Source organism: Dermacentor silvarum, chromosome 2 (genome assembly GCF_013339745.2).
Source record: "Dermacentor silvarum isolate Dsil-2018 chromosome 2, BIME_Dsil_1.4, whole genome shotgun sequence".
NCBI classification, from domain to species: Eukaryota; Metazoa; Arthropoda; class Arachnida; order Ixodida; family Ixodidae; genus Dermacentor; species Dermacentor silvarum.
Window position 1 is genome coordinate 104,567,322 of NC_051155.1, and position 21,511 is coordinate 104,588,832.

General features: G+C 45.9%; 1 protein-coding gene across 3 annotated transcripts in view; it reads right to left on the reverse strand.

Annotated features, from left to right (window-relative positions):
• The window catches only part of LOC119441663 (ATP-binding cassette sub-family B member 6-like), a 110,921-nt gene that overhangs the window by 79,045 nt on the left and 10,365 nt on the right, over positions 1-21,511 (reverse strand). For all 3 annotated transcript variants that reach the window (XM_049661510.1, XM_049661509.1, XM_037706260.2), the window contains exons 3-8: positions 16,108-16,397; positions 15,247-15,391; positions 13,876-14,065; positions 10,081-10,167; positions 5,487-5,589; positions 2,339-2,428 (exon numbers count right to left, since the gene is read on the reverse strand). In XM_049661510.1, the coding sequence (XP_049517467.1) occupies positions 2,339-2,428; positions 5,487-5,589; positions 10,081-10,167; positions 13,876-14,065; positions 15,247-15,391; positions 16,108-16,397 (905 nt within the window). The remainder of the gene's footprint in view (positions 1-2,338; positions 2,429-5,486; positions 5,590-10,080; positions 10,168-13,875; positions 14,066-15,246; positions 15,392-16,107; positions 16,398-21,511) is intronic.

Sequence of the window (21,511 nt, forward strand, 5' to 3'; positions counted from 1 at the left end):
AGCATATGCGCATATCTCGAACATCATCTGTTTCGTCCATTTACCACATTGCTAGTAGTTCTTTCGAGACCGTGTCCTCATACAAATACCTTGGCATTCACATTACATCAAACCTTTCTTGGGCAGACCACATTTTGTATGTAATTATCAATGCTAATCGAATTTTGGGGTACCTCTGTCGTAACTTCGCACAAGTATCTTCATCCATAAAATTAACCATGTACAAAACGCTCATTCGCCCGAAACTAGAATATGCTGCCTCCGTCTGGGATCCAAGCCATGAAAACCTAATTCGGTCACTAGAAATGGTTCAAAATAACTCCACGCATTTCATTCTTTCTAACTACAACAGAACAGCAAGCATATCTGCCATGAAATTAAGTCTTGACCTATCAACCCTTGCATCCCGTCGTAAGTTGTTTCGTTTGAGCCTTTTTCACTCCATATTTCATCATCCTCAGCTCCATCATGAGCTTATATCACCTCCTCAGTATGTTTCATCTCGCCTAGATCACGCACAAAAAGTTCGAATTCCTTTTTGCAGAACTGATGCTTTTTTTCAGTCATTCTTACCACGGACATGCGAAGAGTGGAATCACCTTCCTTCGGATGTAATCTCCATCAGAAATCACCACCTATTCAAGAATGCCCTAGCTAACATTGTATAATTAGAATTTTATGTGCTTGCTCATTCTTTGTTATGTACAGTAAAAGCTCGATGATACGATCACGGCTAATACGAATTTCCGGATGATACGAATTTTTGTGTGGTCCCGGCCGAGCCCCATTACTTTGCAACGTGCTGGAGAACGGTTGTTACGAATCAATTTGCAGCCTGCGTCGGTTGATACGAATAAACGCCGCCCCACCGACGGCCGCGAAAGAGAACAGCACGCAGTCACGCGCTTTCTCTCCTTCTCTTTTGATGCAGAGGCGCGGCGCCGGACAGCGCGGACTCCGCGACTGGGCGCGAAGAGTTTGAAGCGGTGGCGCTTCAAGAAATAAACGCTTTTTACGTACATGTGCCTGAGTGAGTTCACCTCTGACTCTTTAATTTAGCTACAGTCGAATCTCGTTAATTCGAACACGCTTATTTCGAACATACCGCACACCGACAATGCTCTTAGCAGCGCGCCAAATAACGCGGCGGCGCCTCCGACCGGCATTGCTCTGACACCGCCGTAGAGCAAAAGCTCAGGAGAGACCCCTCAATGCCGCGCGCGAAGGAACGGGGAAAAAAAAAAAAGAACCCGCGGCGGAAATTTCCTCCTCTCTCAAATTGCAAGGTCGCCGTTCTGCATCGCGCCGGAACAAGCGTGTACGTGCCGACTCGAGTGTTCTAGACAACCGTATTCTAGCACACACTAGTGCCGATGTCTCAGCCAGGCGGATAAAATGGCAGTGCACACTTTTCCTCTATTTTCTAGTCACATGTTGACCTTGCACGCTGCGGCAGCAGTGCAGAGGGAAGCAGCGGCGGAGGCACAGTCGGGCCAAAGAAACTGCCACGCCCGCAAACGCTCGCTTCCCGATAACGGCAGAAAACGAAACTTCAGGGGGCGGCTAAAATAAGCTGGCGCCAGCACGGCGGCGGGCGCGCACGGAGATGTGCGCACGGAGTCGAAGGTGAGAGAGCTACGAGGGAGTTGAGAGGGAGGGCGAGGGGAGCCACCGAAGCGGCGGAGTTGACGCGGCTAAATCCGCTTCCCTGCCGCCCTTCTACCTCACCGTCGCAGTCTCCGCGCGCACCCGTGCCGGCGCCGCCCGCTCGCTCCCTGAAGCTTCGTTTTCTGTCGTTATCGGGAAGCGACCGTTAGCCGGCGTAGGCAGTTTCGTGGCCCGCGCTTGCTATGCGCTTGCGCGCCGCTATATTTCACGACTCGCACCGTTCGTGCATCGTGCTATGGTGCACGAATACTTCAAAAATACGTCCTTTTAATTCGAACAAATTTTCGGGCCCCTTCGAGTTCAAATTATAGAGATTCGACAGTAGTTTTAATTGTGTTTCAATGATACGAATTTCGGCTAGTACGAATATTTTTCGTGACCCCGTGAGATTCGTATCATCGAGCTTTTACTGTATATATGTATATTCTTTCACATGTAACCCACTCCCCTCTCTAATGCCTTTGGCCCTGAGGGTATGTTAAATAAATAAATAAATAAATAAATAAATAAACTGTGCAGGTCCACAAATTTGTTTGGTGACAGAATAAAAGTGGACAACAAAATAAGTGCTTCATTTCATCTGACCGCTGTCTTTTCACACCACGTCCTCTATAACGCTTGACCAAATAAGCCAGCAGTGAATTCTTGTCAGCTGTACTGTTGGTCATACCTGAGGAGGGACGTGACGCTGTTGGTTCCTCGGTCGAGGATCTTGAGAACCTCGCCAGTTTTGCGGCCCAGGTGCCAGTTCATTGACAGGCTGCAAGAAAGCACAAATAATGAAAGCTGTAAAATAATAACATTCGTAGGTTTAAACGGACAGAAGATTACAAACACACAAACACCTGGGAGAACTGAAATGAAAATTTTGTGCACCACTTTTTTTTTTCTTCTTTTTTAGGCAGCTGCAGACTATGCAATTATGGTGGGAAGCCTCAATTCCTCGAGAGCACCACAAATAATTATTTTATGCAGCCCGTTCAAAACGTGCACCAAGTGCAGTACGACATGAAAAGGAGGATGTTCAAATCACCAAAATGGAAGGTGGCAGTTATGTGGTATCACAAACGATTCAATAACGTGCTAGCCAGCCCGATGTGTTGGTTAAAGGCCATGCAATGACTGTGTCACCGAAAGCTGCCAAATTGGCCTCTACCATTCACGGCGTTTCCCTTGGAAACACAGAGTGGGTTCCACACTTCCCTTTTGTCTGGTTGATTGCTCAATTGACTTGGCTTTCAGCAGCATCAGTGGCGTCTGGTACCACGAGACCACCTCATCAAGTTTCAGTGCTGTGAATGGTGTCATTTTTCACTTCAAAAGAAACGCTGCACTTGGCGCGTATTTTTAATGGGTTGCATAATAGGCGCTACACTGAATTATGTCTGGCACTCCCAAAGAATGCAGGCTCCATAATGTAATTACTGAGTCTACAGCTACCTGATGATAAAATAGAAAGAAGACAAAAATGGTCATTCAGTACTCCTTTAACTACTCCATACAGTGAAAGCTCGTTAATTCGCACCTCATTAATTCGAACTTTCGGGTTAATTCGAACTGATGGTCATGGTCCGGCCACAATATATAGGCGTCTATGGGTTAACCAACTCGTTAGTTCACGCGCGCATCTGCTCCTCTATCGATAATTCGAACTGCGCGCCGCTGCGTGGTGGTATTTTATACTGCCGCCGCAAGCTTTCAAGGCTCAACGATAGATGGCGCGAGCACAGCGGCGTCACTGTCGTCATTGCCCTCGCTCTTCGCATCGTGTGGCGGTTCGTGCCGGACGTGTCTGCGTAGTCTCCGTGTCCTTTGTGTGCCGCTCATTCAGTCGCTAGGCCTCGTGTACGTCAGAGCTACGAAGTCGTTCGGTGCCGTGTCGCTACGATGTGACGCTGCTCACGGCCTTGCATATGTTGGTGCGTTCCTGGGATCAGGTCACGGCAACAACTGTTGCCAATTGCTTCCGCCACAGTGGCTTTTGTGTGACCAATGAGGGCACAGCTTGCGAGCCCGACGAGCGCGAGGCCGTGGTCATTCCTGCCGGATTGCGGGACGCGCTGGAGGACGTGACCTTTGACGACTACGTCGATGCAGATCGCTGTGCAGCAGTCTGCGGCACAATCACCGACGATGATATCATCGCGCAGGTGACTGGTGGAGAAGCGCCCGTCGTCGATGTAGGTGCGGATGACGAAGAGGATGATGCACCCACGTGGCCCTCAGCTTTGGAACTAATGGAGGCTATGCGTGTCGCGCGTCTATTCTTCAGCTTCGAGGAAGACGCAGAGGATGCTTTCTGCCACGTTCGCGCGTTGGAAAACAAGGCTATAGCGATCGCATTCAAAGAAGAGAAACAGACAGTGATCACGGATTATTTTTGCAAGTAAATATTTTGAGTGATTTTCCAACAACCCGGTCTCAATTCCTGCTGTTTTTTCAATGAATTTCGTTAGTTCGAACTTCGGTTTATTTCGAACTCATTGGGCGTCCCTGCGAAATTCGAATTAACGAGCTTTTACTGTAGTTACTTTCCTGAAATTACTTGAATGCAACTTGAAGAAAACAGCCATAAGTCTGACAAACATGAAAGGTGGTTGAAAACTTCTACTCTCTGGAAACTTGAAACATTCTAGCAGTGTATGGCTGCTAGTGTGTACGTATTAGAGTGCTAGCTTTGCTACAGTCTTGTAAAAAGGTTGAAGTCTAGCACTGGTTTGCTGAGATGATATGCATGAAGCAATTCGTAATGTTGAAGAAATATCCCAATTTGATGACAAGACAATAACCCAGAGGAATATTGCATGAAATTAGCCATTAAAGGCACTTGATAAAGGCAGGAAACAGATCAAAAAAGTCTATTATGCGGGTAAATATGTCTCGGACTTGAGTCATGACCCGAAATTAAAGGTAAAACTGTCATTTCGCAACCGAATTATGTTTGATTGCGCAGTTTTTTTTTTTTTTTTTTACAAAGCGACACACAGCAAAGAGCAAATGTTGCATTTCAAGACAAGATAATTTTGATGTGTCACACTGTGTCTGGTGCTTAAATGAACTTTTAAGTGAATAACAAAACATACCATGACGAAAAGTTATGGGCACAGGAAAACAAGGTTAGGCGTTTTACATGCCAAAACCCCAATTTGATTATGAGGCATGCCTTAGTGGGGGACTCCAGCATAATTTGGACCACCTGTTGTTATTTAGTTTCCACGTCGTGCTAACAAGCACGACGTGGAAACTAAATAACAATATTTATTCTGAAAATTTTGGTACTCTAAAGTTTGTAGTAATGAAATATTTTTACACTAAAATTATGAGCAGTCAGCGGGGATTTCTGAAAAGTATGTTAATGAGGTGTTTGCAGTAACACGGCTTCACTGTCATAAGTTACTAGCGGCCGTCCCAAGGCAATAATCCTGATATTTCACATGCAATATTCATGTTTAATGAGAAATGAGCGCATTGATTGAATAAAGTGTGTTCTGTAGTTATATTGCACTAAAGAATTTTTTAAAATTTTATTCACCTCAATGTCAGAGGTCGACCTATATACAGGTTTTCATGATGTTTAAGTGCAGAGGACATCTGCAGGCGCATGTCATGTGGGAGTTTTACAGTGTAGCCATGTTGTATGCTGCACAGATGTGTTGAGAGCCAGAAGAACCCAGAATGGATACAGCTGTAATATTCTGGGATTTCACAATAAATGTAATGCAAAACCACAAGACAGTTTACGTTTCCGCAAAAGAACTTCAAAGGAAGTCACATTTATTGGTATATTTGTCGCAAATCAGAAAATGTAGCGTACTCACTGATGTAGATGGGAGTAGAGTTCAACTTCAACCTCCTTCACCGTGAACTGCTGCACCGAGATCCACATGTAGGAGCGCAAGTTTGACAGGATGCTACTGCTACCTGAAGGGGGAGATGCGCACAATCATAACTCACTGTGAAATTCCACATGGATCTTTACCAGCACACAGTAGGAACCGGTGCAATTCTTTTTATTCGCCTGGTTTGACATGCAGCGTAATATGAAAATGAAATTATATACAAGCGTGGAGGCCTAATTCATGCAGATGCTGCAACAGCGACTTATGAAATGTATTATGAAACACATATAACCCACACCCCAACGATATTGTTAACTTTTTGAAATTTTTGGTGCAGGTTATATGCACGAAAATACAGTAATTGTGATAGCAATGATATGGATACTCCAAGTACATTTCTGCCGTCGTGGTCGCCGCGATGTTCCGTATAAGGTCCAATGGCCATAACATCGTCCCCGCGCCGTATGCTGTATATTCGTGCGAGTGAAAGTGTGTGACGGTGAGCCGAATCGCGCACAAGGGAGGAAAGCGGGAAGGCAGCGCGGAGAGGAGGGAGGGTGGTTTGCAGATGTGACAACTTCGATCTGCAGATGTGACAGATGTGCAGAAGCGATCTGCAGATGTGACAACTTCGCGGTCGGCCTGCCCGCACTTGCGTTGCTGCTCTGTCCTACTCACACGGTGCTCGGCAACTCGATCACGAGAAGAACCTGGTACCTCCATAGCGCACACACAACCTGTAGCAACTGCCACAGGAGGTCAACCCAGCATGCTTTGCGTGGCCATAGCATCTAATCCAATTTTGAAGACAGTATTTTTAAAAAAAAGCATATGTCCGTTTGATAAGATGCACCAACAAAAAATTTAGAAGAAAAAATGAATACTACTTATAAACCGGAAAATACGGTAATTTAACCTACCAGAATGCAAGCATAAAGAAAACATTAACAGACACAATGTCATCTGGTGCCTTGTGCTAAACATGTCGAAGCCAAGACAATCCATTAGCAACCATCCTGTCATTCCTATGCTGACACATTTTATCAGTCCAATAATTGCACAAATTAGACGTGCTAGGCAATGATAACTAGTGCTTCAGGTGAGCTAAGAGGAAACGAAAGCTTATTTCAACAATAGTGAAAGCACACCGATGGGAAAATTAAAACTGAAGTGGGGGACACAGGCCCCATCATGTCTCACAAGGCTATTCCGTAGTGTCCATAAATATTAGATCCATTAAGCTTGTCAAATAATGTACACTAACAGCATACGTAAGCTGCATAAACTAATTAGCACACCTAGACTACACAGTGAAGACAATGTCTTTTTTATGTATGTATTGTAATGAAGAAAAAGACGCACCTAGGCTCGGGCGCTCGGACTGCGGGCGCGGAGAGAGAGAAGACGACGAGGCAGAGAATAGAACAGCCAGCCCAGGAACGGGTGCTGTCTCTGTGTCTCCGTTATTGCATTACAATGGCGCAGCCGACTACAACGAACCTGACTTAAGGCGTTCCGGCCTTAAGTGTTTCCTCGCATGGTTCTTCAGAGTGCCCGGTCCCTCCTGCGCAGGAACGCCGTACACGCTTCCTCAGCTATGGAGCCGGCCACCCTACCACCGTCGCAAGCACCCACCGCACCATCCGGGGACGGCGTCCAAGCCTCCTCGTTGGCTCTTGGACAGGACCCTACCGGTGCTCTCGTCCAAGCCATTGCCAAGCTGAATCACCAGCTCACGTTTTTGACGAACACCTTCGCATCCGTCGGTGGTTGCGCCGTTGCACGTCACACTGAGACAGCGCTTCGACCCCACCGTCTTGGACCTGTCCTGCCTGGGAACGCCGTACACACTTCCCTTGGCGAGAATATCATCGTGAGCACTACTTCGACTCCTCAGCCACCCAGGTATGCTGTCCATGCTACCTTGGTGGTAGATCCGGCTGCCGCGACTACCACAACGACCGCACTGTCCGTGGACACCGGCACTGGTTCCTCGGGCAGCTGGACAAGTAGCCTGGCTGATTTGAGCCACTGCGACTTCCAGCAGCCGGCTTACGTAAAAATACCGCCTTTTCGCGGCTTTGAAGATGACGTCACCTTTTGGCTTCACACCATCAATGCCTTGGGTGATCGTCATGCCTGGCCAGACCACACAAGATGGCTGGTTGCCGCAAAACGACTCTGCGGTGCCGCCAAGGCATGGGACAACTATGCAGGCATTAAACTTGGGTCGTGGCCTGAATGGAGTGCAGCTCTGATCGCTGCTTTCGGCCCGCCCACGTATGCCTGCGTCGAGCCCGGCCAGCAGTGCTCTACGGCCGGAGCTCATGAGGAGCACCACCTTGACGCGGCAGTAGTTCCCTGCAGCGCCTCGCCATGCAGGCCCGCCGGCTCCCCGAGTGTCGTCCTTGGCCCCATCACAGACGGCGGGAAGCGCACGGTGACGACCGCTCCCGCTTCGAGTCACCACCGAGCGGCAGATCACAAACCGGCGTCATCGGCTGCACTACTACCCATAAGCACGCAGCAGAGCACCGCTGCTACTTCGATTTGGCATTCTTCTGGCACCCGGCACTCAGTACCCGGGAGGGTTTTGGCAGATTGCCTCGGCACCTGCCCCGCTGTAGACCCAGGATGCGAGCCAGTTTTCCCACCACGGGTCTCGGACTCTGCGTCTACCACTTCTGACACTTTACCATTCCTTCGAGAGACCGAGACCACTTTCGGTCCGCAGCCGTCAGCGAAACGGTTCCGAAGCACATCAACGCAGGGGTGCATGGAGGCGCCGACGCTATCACTCCAGGAACCCGACCTATCCACGGATCGTGGCAGAGAGATGCTTCCTGACTCCTCGGAGCCACATCGTTGTATGTCCACGGAGTCGTTCGCCGACTTTGCTGCCGTTCACAGTGCACTGAGAGAGGCCTCGCTGAAGGTAATCATCAGCAGAGAGCTGCCCGCACGCGAAAGACGCGTAGCACGCGCAAGACACCGAAAGAGGCGCGCAAAAGACCAGTCGCGCAATGCTCGCAGTTTTTTGTCAAGCGCGGCTGATTCGCGCACCACTACGAGCCTCATTCATTTTGTGGCAACGTTGCAAAGAAGTACGCGACGACTGAGCAGAGCGGCTGCACATTGTGCATGATCTCTTGCCCTACGTGGTGTCCAATTGCGACGGGATATACGTCAACGAGACATGCGACCCGATCGTAACACACAGTGCCGACCCCCAGAGACGCTGGTTGCGCGCAGGACGGCCTTCCCTGGTTTCCACAATCAGCGTGTCCTCACAACAACCTGAGCTATCTTCGGCAGCGTGGCCGAGTGTAATGAAGAAAAAGACGCACCTAGGCTCAGGCGCTCGGACTGCGGGCGCGGAGAGAGAGAAGACGACGAGGCAGAGAATAGAACAGCCGACCCAGGAACGGGTGCTGTCTCTGTGTCTCCGTTATTGCATTACAGTATGTATGTATGTTTTTATTCTAGAACTGTAACACGTGGCTCAATTTAACTTTATTTCCAGAAGTTGTAGCTGTAACATACAAAAGCCTCGTTATAACGAACCTCGATTTAAGAAAATTCACGATGTAACAAACTATTTTTATTTCCCCATCCTAGTTCTATTGACTTACTGAAACCTCGATATAAAGAAATTCTCGATAACGATATTCTCGAGCACAACACCAAGCACTACTGTAAATTAGGGGTGTGCGAATATCAAATCGAACCAAGAAAAAAAAGAAACCGAATATCGAATCAAATATTGAATACCAGAAAATATTTTCGCAAAATTTAATGCTTACAAATTTTCGGCAAGAAAACAGTTGTGCAAAATATTTTTTTTATCAATAGAATTTCTGTTGAATAGAATCAAGTGCTTTTTTTTTTTTCTCAGAAGCTAATGAATTAGTGACATTATGTCGTACTGAATACCAATGAGGCTCTCAGTTTAACAGTGGACCTGTGTTTTGCGGTAATCTTTTATTTATAGCACAGAAAGTTCTGCTTTCCAGTTTTCCTTGAAAATGCAGAACGGCTATCCCAACTTTCAGGTCAGATATTGTAAGGTCAATCTGCGTAACAGACGAAAGGACCGTGCCTCACGTGACTAGATCAATGCTCTGCACGTAACCAGCGCCGACACTAAAGAGCAGGCACTGCTTTATTGTCAGGTTCTGCACAATTTGCCACCTGTCAAAGATACTAAAGTTTGAGGGTCACGGCAAGTTTGCTCAACATTGCTGATATTGTAAGAATGAAAGATGATCACAATGAATCGGTCATCAAAAAATTTTATATCTAGAAAAAAAAAAAAGCTGGCATGGAAAGGGTAAAGTTGAACATATTGCTGAGCTAGTCGGTGCGTGAGAACAAATAAGTAGATTCTTGCACAAAACAGATGACCAGAAAAGGCATACACACATAGACAGGACAGGTGCTTTGCTGTCCTACGTCAACCTGTCCTGTCCTATAATCAATTGGCCTTGTTGCAGAAGGCTTTAACAGTGACTAAGCACTAAGCTCTGCTGTGCCAGATAACCTCCTGAGGCAAATTTATGGAATGCGCACTCACCCTGCCCTTGTAGACACCACAGGAACACGTAGAGCAGGATGTCCTGCCATGGAAAGATGATTGTGCCTTGTGCTGCCAGGCTGTTCACTGCACGAGGTAATTAAAAAGGCATCGGCTGCTTATCAAAAGCGCCACAAGTGAGATAGCTAAGCATTAAGAGGAAAGACCGACTGTACCCAGCTAGGGCAATTGCATATGATGAATACAGACAGGTGCCGATGAACTGAATGAATTTATATTCTTCATAGAGCGAAATTTTGTCCAGTAAATAATGGTATGAACTGGCAATTAAATTAATGACAATGTGGTTGGCAGTAATAATCAAAAGACTCAACTTGCCATTCCACCCCGATTTATACTGTGTCATTGAGCACTTTAGGTCTGCCTGTATCAGTTGCGATAATTCTTTAATACATGCGTTGCACACAATTTGAAAAGACAGGCCTGTCTTTCTTGGAATACCTACAACAATTGTGGTGTGACAATGACAGATGCATCGGATTGCCTCCCGTAAGAACAGAAACGCAACAATGATAGCACTGCAAAGAAAATGCAAGTGCAAAGGATATATAAAACATGTACAGTAGTAACAGGAGTTTAGCTCAATGCAAGAGCCCAACAGCCACTTGGTAACATCAGGGGCGTAGCCCGAAATTTTTTCGGGGGACCGGGAAGGGGGGCGGGGGAAGTATCTGTTTTCCTCTATGTGACGTGATCGATTATAAACATCCGGTAGTTTAAGCAGACTCTATACATGTATATCAAAGAAATGGGACCCCCCCCCCCCTCGCGTGTACATGTGCTTGTGAAGAAATTAAGTAAAAAGTAAAGTAAGCTCAGTAAAATACAGTAAGTACGACAGGTAGAGTGGGCGTTTGGAGCAACGGTCTCTCATCACGCCACTGAATGGACCCGTCTTCGAAAACGCATCATTGAGACGACCCCCCCCCCATCGGAGAAGACATAATTAATTGTTAATCTCCGTTAAGCGTAGATGACGTCGTCCTCGTCGGGGCGAAGTGCGTTTCACAAGTCAAGGACGGCTATACACATGAAAATGCAAGTGTGACCATGCTATACCTACTCCCATAGCAATAGCTCGTTCGCTGCGTCTTTGCACTAGAAAACTTAAATATGCGCAAAAACGCGTAATGCTTTTATTTTTTCAAAGCTTTCGTCGCCCTGCTCCCTCATACGAGAGGGTTGCATTTCCTGTGGCAAGTGCATGGGCCGCTGTGTCTTCCGCTGTGTGCGAGCATGCAGCCGTCATTTGCCTTTACGTCAACAGATTCAGAATTGTACAGGATATTTCACCGCACAGCATAGATATGGCATGTGTACGCATTTTAAGTATTGCGTGCAACTCATTTCTGCTTCACTTACGCCGGTGCAAACAGAAAGCGGCCTTGTACCTCACAGAATCTCGACTGATTGATGTACTAGTGATGCAGGAATGAACTCCGGTCTTGATCAGTGCATAATGCACATAAACAATTTCTCAGGACATGCGATCTCCGACGAGAACTGTCAGCACCTGCAACAAGAGTTTACTTACGCTGTACTGCACACATCAGTAATCCATGCTTGTCGGCTGTCTGTTTCGTGCATTCTGTTGCGAGTCGGTGGAATTTCACTGCTGGCATCAACCCCTTCGTGTGTACATTGCTGGTTTGGGATTCCACAACACAACAGCAACTACCAGCCTTCTGTAATTGCTCATTTGGGATTCAACAACACAACAGTAACTACCAGCCTTCCGTAGGGGTGCAATCGCAAACAAAGAGACGTTTCGCGCGCAGACTAATCCTGCGCGAGCACAGCCTAACTGGCACCTGAAGGGAAGCGGCGGAAATGTATACCGGAATTTTCGACCACCTGGGGTCTTTAACATGAACCTAAATCTAAACAGGCCTCGAGCATTTTCGCCTTGATCTAAAATGCGGCTGCCGCATTTGTTGCTTCATTTGTTGCAGATTTGTTGCTTCAGAATGTGGCCGCCACATTCTCGCCCAAAACCTCACAGAGTGTCAAAGCCTTGACAAACACCGTGACAGTGTTTTCCATATGCAGACATGATTCGCTGTAAATTAACAACCCAAACGGAAGCACCCAGGAATGAAATTGTGATAGCAGCACCGATTTCTTGAATTATGTCAGCGCAAGGCGACGAGAACACCGGGTGGGTAATTGGGGGGGGGGGGGGGGGGGCAACATAGTTAAGCAACTGCTGGAAGGAGCTAAGAGACACAGACAAGCAACTATAAGGTAAGAAACAAATATGACATCCAGTACAAAGTGCGAACTACCTGCTTTCATGAATACATCAGCAGTCAATACAATGCATGTATTGACTGTCCTCTCTCCTCCTCACTTCAATGCAGCTAGTCTCTCAACTTAGAGGACTGGGTTTCATTGTAGAAGAAATCCTTTAAAGTGCTCCTCACCAGGCCCCATCGGAAATTTTGGTTGTGCACTGGGAGTTGCAAAGCACTAGTTTATCTAAGGAGCATTTCACTGCAGGAATTTTTCAAATTTGTTCATTACAAGAGGAGATAAAAGAAACTTAAATCCCATGCTGCCATGCAACCAGGAGGCAAGCTTCACTGCCAACACTGATATTCTTTCGTTTTGCCTCTACTAGCATCCGCAAGCAACATTCCTTCCTTGCCTTCTCCCACACCCGAGCCGAGGAACCATGTCACATCTATGTCCATGAGCTCCGCCTGTTCTTCCTGTTGCTTTGCTGCACAGGGAACTTTTAGAGGCAGTTTTGCATGTTGTGGTTTAGATGGTTTACCGAAGTTATGTACCATAATCGGTGATGCTGCAAGCAGTGCGTCAAACATAGAGGCATTTGTGCGTGTGACTGAGTCTCTGGCCAGAAGCGGGTTTTCCTTGAGAGGAAGGGAGCACGGGCGTTTGTTTAAAATTCAGCTGCGTTCGTGCTGTGCCACCATTTCGTACTTTGCAGGAATGATCGTCAGTATGTGATCAGAGCCTCATGCTCATCTGTTTGCAATGCGAAAACCTGGTGAGAGGTAATTTAATGTTACAATATGAGCCTGGCGTCACAATAATATGACTTGCTGCTCCACTACAGCACACTACAGAATATTATACATATACCACTCAGAATGCACTTCAGAAAAAGAGTGTGAACATCAAACAATGGTTATCCATTTGGTACATAATACTACCCTGCTTATTTAAGTCACAAATTATAATCTACACCACCACAACCGCTACCAGAATATTTCGTGTCTGTTCCCGATTGAATGCAGCTCCCGACTTAAAAATACAATAATGTGTGCACGGCTGATTTTTTTTGGAATTCTTGGTCTGTCCATAATATTCAATAAAACACTTGGCAAAGTCATGGGACATGGAATTGCTATACACAGCTAACGACAACCAACGATGCGCTGTACAACTACAAGATTCCCGAGGACAAGCACCAGGGATGGGGCTTCGACAGTGCACGCCTACGCATGGCCAACAGCAGTAATGCTGAACAAGCCTCTGTTAACCTAGACAAATCAATTATTTGTTCGCTTACCTATAGCACTTCTTCCACAAGAAGACACCGGACCACCCTGAAACACTTTGAGCTGCACAAGGTGGTGGTCTTTCGGATACATTTTTTCAAATGAAATGGGCAAGCATGGATGCTAATTGCTATATTTAACCATGCAGACTCAAAAATGTGACCTTGTCGAGAAATTTCAATCAAATAAGGAAGCTACAAGCACAAAATCTTCTTTTAAAGTTCTTTGATTAATAAATGCAGGCACACACCAACTAGTCGGTTGAGCATGGGGATGAAGACGTTGATGACACGGCCCGACACGAGCAGGGCAACACACAGCACCACCACAAACTGCAGGCGACAGTTGTGCTTGGGCCACAGGAAAGGCAGCAGCAAACGCACTTTGTTCTTGAAGCCCCGGAATGGGCTGCCACTGCCACTTTCTTCATCCAGGAGTGGCTGCAGCAAGGAAGAAGAAAAAATCTTCATTAAACGATGACTCTAATCCGAGTTGTCTGTATTTGTGGAGGCGATGCTCAGGGAAGGCAGAGGCTGGCAGTTAGTTCCCTGTCACCACAACGTCCTGTTGAATGAGCTCTATGGACATAGTGCTAGTAATGTGAAGCATTCTTTGCATCATACCAGGCACTTCACAGTAGGTAGGCAGGTAAGTTCTCGTATCACCTCATTTCAAGCCTCTTCAATAAAGAAAATGTATGCCCGATGGTGGGCTTCGAACCAGGGTCCGCCTGCACAAAAGCCTGATGCTTCACCCATTAGGCTAAAGACACATGCATACTACTCTCATACCAATGTCATCTAACGTTTTGATATGATTGGAGCAGGCGTCAGGTTGCACGGCAACAAACTGCTCAATAAAGCAAGAGCACCATGCACAGGCCAGTTTGCACTAGGCCACATATTCAGCAATGGAATGTTCAAATCGTCAGCCTTACCACTGTCCTTTGCATGCATCATGTTGCGTAGCAACAAGTTACTTACTAAAGCAAGAGCATGCCAGTTTCCCTCACCCTTCCACTGTGGCGGCTAGCACTTCAAGATGATATGTGATGCTGCATCACCTATGGGATCAGTCCAATTTCCTCAGTCCGTGAAAGAGAAGAATTGTCATCCACACGAACGTAGCGCGACAATAAAAGGAAACCCATACGGGTTCGAATCGCGGACCAGGACGAATTTTCCTTTGACTGCAAAGCTTTCTTTTGCAGCTTTCAAGTGCAGCTTTGTGCTACACTTTGGTGGATGATAATTTTTTCATTTCATGAACCTTCCACCACCATGTGGGCTTTCACCGAACTGATTTGCTTTTTCGCCAGTACATGACTCACAGGCATATGATCGGATCAAGAGCTGAAAAAGTCCACAATGCTGTAAAAGGAAACAGTAAAAAAAAGAAAGAGAGAGAGAGAACTACTTGGACAATGTTCCTTGCACCATCTTAACAACTACACTAAGTCTATGTTTAGCACTTACCAACACATCACCACACACAGATGGAGCTTCAAATACAGTGCACAATTTTGCCCACTCATAGCCAAAGTGTACGCTTCACAAAACACTCACCAGAGGTTGACAAAAAGCGAATAAGCACAGGGCATGAGGTTGTGACCGTACTGTACCTGCGTCTCCTGAATGTGGCCCCTCGAGTAAAGGAAGTAGTCTTGGGCACTTGGCACTGAAGGACCCTTGAGGCCAATGCCAAACACCAGCACGGAGAGGATGAAGCGTGCAGCAAAGAAGGCCACATCGGCTATGTCCTTGCGCCTGGGTCAGTGCGGTTGAAGCAAAATGAGGTCATTACATTCCGGACTGAACTGTCTGCATGTAGCATCAGGCTACCTACATAGTTCCTGTCCCTGAGGCTAGCTGGTACGAGAAATGTAGACTGTTTCTGTGTATGAGCAACTAATCACTGGACTTATAGTCAATTAGAGCATAATATTTCAGCAGTAAACATCATTATAGAGGAATGTGTAATACATTAAAGGTGAACATTTTTGACAAAATCTATTTTAGTTAATGGTGAAACTTAAAAGCGATGAAAACTTCACACAAGGCATGTTCTCAAATTAGAGTCTCAATGTGCCCCCCCCCCCCCCCCCCCAAAGCCATTTCGTCTCTTCTCAATCCTTTGGGTGCCGAGTGCTTTCCAAAGAACAACAAATTCAATTTCTGTCTAATTAACTTCAAATTAGACAGAAATTAGACAGACTTCAAAGGCTTCAAATTTAAATGCTACTTATTGGCAATATGTAGCTAAACATTTACGAAATGTTTTCATCTGAAAATTTAAACTGAAAATTAAGACTTATGCTAATTATTAACATTATTTAGATTAATTAGCGTTCCTCAGGCAACATGGCCTCTTCGTCATTGTCACTGCCCCTCAAAAACACTTCGTAACTGACATTCAAGTTCTCTGAATCAGAGCGCCAAAAGAAGTTCTTGAATTTCTGCAACTTCCAAAAACTGGCACTGACGAGTGGACCTGGAACCACCAGGAGGGGTGGTGCAGCCCAAGAAATGCCATGGCCTCGTGGATGACACTCATAGCCCAGAAGAGCAGCAGCGGCAGGCCGTGCCCGTGTGTGGGCGTGCTGGGCAGGGCCCAGTGGCGCTCCAGCCGTGTCACCAGCACCGACAGCAGCCAGGCGGGTGCCATGCACAGGGCCCAGACCAGCTGGTGGCCCTCGAGAGGGGCGCCCCCAATGCCCGACACCACAGCCAGCCGGATCAGGCACGATGTGGCCAGCGCCATCATGAGCGACGTCTGCACGCAAACAGCCGTCGACACAATGAGCATGAGAAATGCTGTCCTCTGGTCAGCAGCCTCGCACATCACAAGGATGACGAGTGGTGTTCAATAATGCGGGGGCCAAATGTAGCCAAATAGCATCAACACATTGACCATGTGTCACACATCTCACTTTGCAAAGTGAATGGTGTTAATCACTCATTTCAGCCATTTTTGCTGTAGTTTTTTTTTTTTTTTTTTGACAGCAACATGCAGTAGAGTGTTGGGAATCTGACTTGCTGCTCTGACAACTACCCTTACTTGAAGAGAGCACTTTTGTAGGAGACACTGCACTGGCAGAAAGCACACATTTTGTTTGTGTTCCCAATGCAGTCGGACCTCAGAATAACAGACCGCATTGAACACAAAATTTACCTTCATTATATCCTATATTCATTACGAACTTGTTTCTCGCTCAGTCATGCCTCGTACTATGAGTGTTCAGCCAGATGAAAACACTGGTAAAAGCTTGAGGCAATTAAGACAATCAAGTGGCCTTTGCCAATTTTGCTTTGCTGAAGCATTTGTAAGCCTTAAGCTTGTGCAGCAGCCCTAGTTGACTAAGGAACGAATCACAGCAGTATCGGCATTGCACAATGCCCAGATTCCACAGGGTTGTGAGATGTCTGAAGCCACGAAGGTGGTACTTATTTAGGAGGCATAACATAGGACTGCACAGATTTACTTCAATACCCTCAAGGCCAGAAGACATCACAGAAGGGCGTGGCGAGCACTAAAACCATAGATAAGAATAAAATGCAAAAGGAATAATCGAAGAATAACGATAAAGCAAATAGGCGTCACTAAACAGAAAGAAACAAGCTGTGAATAGCTGATTTAAACGCGCTTGGATTATTTATTGTGGCTACGGACGTGAGATGGTGGTTGCATTCTATTGATGTCCTGGGAATAAATGAGTTATGAAGCAATCTTGTGCATGAAAATAGAATGTCTACTTTATACGGATGATAAGTTGCAAGTGTAGAAAAACAAAGAAGGCTGCCACCCTACATTTTGCAGCACCCCAGCAGGCATAAGACCCACTAGGAACTCAAAAGAGGAGGATGTTGTTGGCTACAGTTGGATCTTGTCTTGCAAGACATTCCAGCAGTCTAAGAAACGCAAAAGCTAAAGCATGTCGTTCAGTTCATTCAGACGCACAGCGAGATGGGTGAACAAAACAATCTGCATGGCGAGGTGGAACAGGACACAAGCCCGCAGCCCATGAGGCATCCAACACACGATGCCGCTGTGGAACAACGCTACCACTGCCTTGCTGCATCGTCAGCAGTGGCATCATGCCAGACGTTGTGAACATTGAATTAAACATGGACGAAACTGGTAAGTAATGCCTGGAAATTTGGTATTAATCCAAACTTCATTCAAAATGGTACCTCTGTGTGAAATTTGAGTGCAGATCAGCAAGCAATTTAGAAGGAAAAGTCATGCATACATGGCAGAGTTATCGATGCAACGCTCAGTATGTAAGCATAACTTCAGCTAGCAACTTTTCTCGAATCAGTCTCACTACTTTCTTGACATACACGGCATTCCAATCACCACATGTAATAGTCAGGGTGCTCTGTTGCCAAGATGGTAGTTGGCAAAGTAACATCGAGCCAATATGGACCTTTCTATTGAGGCGAGAGAGTTTCTATAGACCCCTGCGCCCATTTGTACAAAGCACACATGTTGCCACTCTTTGTACTCCTGTTAAGCAGGTGCTCAAGCAGGCTCACAACAGTCCAGATGGACTCGTGGCGATATTCAAGAAGCTTTTGTTGAAAAAGATTAAATTGCAGACATTACGATGGCTTGTAAGGAGTCCCCACTTATGCATGCTATCGGCTATGAAATTGTAAGGTTCAGCTCCAGCATCTACAATGTCATCAACAGCAAGCACCTTTAACATCTGCACCACACTTCACTTTCGCATTAGGCATGGTGGCACTGATTCAAGAATGCTGCTCACAAATCCTTCCATCTTTTTGCTACAGGTGAAAAAATGCTATGGCATATGTTATAGCTGTGACAATGTGTTCCTAGTGATTTTTTCATGCCCATGGCAATTGTGGCTGTCTTTGTGTGATTACTTGGCAACTTTGAAAGCTTGTTGCTGCTGGCTAGTGATATCAAAATGTATCCCGGCCCTAACATGCAGGAAGAGCTTTTTGAAATCCACTCCTTGGCCTCCACTATAAATGAAATTAAAAATGAAAACAATGAGGCGCTTGCAGTTATCCACGTGAAGATCGACACATTCATCAAGCAAGAATTTTGGATGATAACAGATGAAGACTATCTCGGCCAGCTGGAACTTAGCAGGAAGTGCTTTTAGCAGTGTCAAATCCACTTATAGTGATACCGATTTTAACATTATCGTCACGTTGTAGTGACACAGAAGAACATAGTAGCAAAGCTGTGAATCACGAAACAAGGTGTTTATTGGGTGAACCTGCGCCCACAAAAGCAAGTGACATTCGAAACACGATAGTAGTAAGCACAGTCGACGATCACCGAAATATGATCGGCGGTTCAAGCCAGTCGGCTTTTATACATGACTCGTCAAGGTTCCAGCTTAATCACTGGTGCTCGCATACCTTCCAGAAAGTACAACACTATCCGTGTCACGCATACAATCTGATTACGCAAGGTTCAGGAAGAACATACACAACAGATAGAAACACCGATAACATTCGAGTAAGTGCCCCACCATACAGGCGCATCTTGCACTAAGCATTAAGTTGTTAGAGGGTGAAATGCAGTCTCTGGAAAAAGGATAAATAAGAACATGTATCAACATATCAGATATAACAATGAGCAGCCGATGCACCATCAACATTTGTATGTATTCTATGGTAAAATGAACCGCTTACTAGAATGCTCCCCCCATGCCCCGTTATCGGTTATAGCAATTAAGTCTCGCTGCTGGGTGAGTGTGTTTAAAGGCAAAAGAACGCAAAAAAACAAAAACACAAGCCGCCTCACCACACTTGACTTAGTGCCATATGCCCTGCACCAGCCACCTTCATTCCACTGCCCTAAAAAAAAAAAAAGTGAGCCGCTTCGCCCGCACCCGCCTTCTGCCATAATTAAAACGTTTGAATGTTTGTCCTCTCTGCATTTTTTCATGCAACCCGGTTATAGCAATTATTAGTTATCACAAAGCAATTTCCTTGGCACTTAAATATTGTTATAAGTGGGTCGACTGTAACGGGTAAACAATTTTGAGAACAGAAGCGGGTGATGAAACTTAATTGCGTATGACATCCCCGAACCAAAATGAGCCTGTAGACAGCCTAGAAATGAAGCTGCCTTGCCAACTAATAAAGGGCACACTTGGTGACACTGTTTCAGGATTTGAAAGAATTTGTTGTAGTGCAAGAAGAGTTAACACAGCAAAGCCAGTCATAAAAACAGTTAGACAACAGGGATAACCCTAAAATTTCTAAAAAAACTGTTACAAGCTTTTTTCGCTAACAATCCAAGGCATACGGCAAATGTTTTGGGATAGCGACTGGACTAAACACGAGAACAACGAGTAGACAGTCGTGTTTGACCAGATTAGGGTAAACAACCAACTACCATATTTATTCGAACATAGGTCGATCTTTCTTTTTCCGAAGATGCTACCCAAAATGAGCTATCGACCTACATTCATGACCAAGGAATCTCGACCTATATTCACAAACAAAGGTAGCAAGAGTACTGAGCTAACGAAGTTCCTCTGTCATGCCCGGTGTAAAACCAGCCCTGAAGATTATATTCAGACAAGTATCAACAAATGTTGAATATCCAATGCACTTGACGGTACTGTAGACGATGTCGTTTGGGGTCCCGAGGACGCCTACGAAGCATCCGACGAGAACAACTTGCCTGGCAGTTCGGACAAGGATGCCGCATGTGGCATTAACTAGCAAGATTTAGTAGCCGAGCTTACGGTAAATAAAGGTGTGTCATGTTCGAAGTTAGTTTTTCTAAATAGGCCTGGGTCAACCTATACTCAAATTATAATTTTTATTTCTCAGCGAGTTCAATATATATAGGGGTCGATTTATATTCATGTTCAACCTGTTTTAGAGTAAGTACGGTATTTATTCGCGACAACTAAAGGAATGCAAACATTGCTGTAACAAAAAGACAAGGTGCTTTAAGTGACCGCTAAAACGATGCTGTACAATTCCACAAAGACAAGTAATTACTGGCATCAACAACAGATGCATCCTAAACAAAGTTGCCAAGCTAGAAGCTTTCGTTCTAGAGCACAGCCCAGAAGTTATCACATGGACCAAAACTTGACGCTGCACTTGCCTACGAAGTGATAATCTCTTTCCTTCTGGTTACACCATTCTAGGCAAGATCAGGTGTGCTTGTGGCGGGGGCGAAGCAATGTTTACCAGAGATAAGAGATACCGCCGCAGTGGCTTGGTCAGCTAAGGCGTTGCGCTGCTGAGCACGAGATCACGGGATCGAATCCCGGCCGCAGCGGCCGCATTTCAATGGAGGCAAAATTCAAAAACGCCCATGTGCTTGCTTTGTAGTGCACGTTAAAGAACTACGGGTGGTCAAAATTAACCCGGAGCCCTCCACTACGGCGTGCCTCATAATCAGAGCTGGTTTTGGCACGTAAAACCCCAGAAAGAAGAGACACGTAATGCCTCTATGATTACTGATGGCAATGAGGCTCTTTGGTGCAGTGCTGTAGAAATGATGTCTTACTAGTACTTGTGCACCATTTACTGAGCACCAGGTGCTAGTATGAAAACATTTGAAGTATTGAATTACTATATGCAATGTCACTTACCCGATTTTACAAAGATAATTTTGATTGCTGATTTCAATCTTCCAGGCATATCACAGGCTACGCTGAACGTTGGATTGGATCATCAGGCTTTGACTTAACTAGCGCAGAGCATTGCTGAATTTAGCCTTTAACTTTGGTCTGGAACAGATAGCCCTCATCCCGACACAGGTGATATAAGCAACTAAGAATGTTTTGGATGTAACCTTTGAAGGTAATATCATCCTAACGAACCCACTGTCCAGGGAAGTTGCTGATCACAAATCAGACCACAAAGCAACGAAATGTT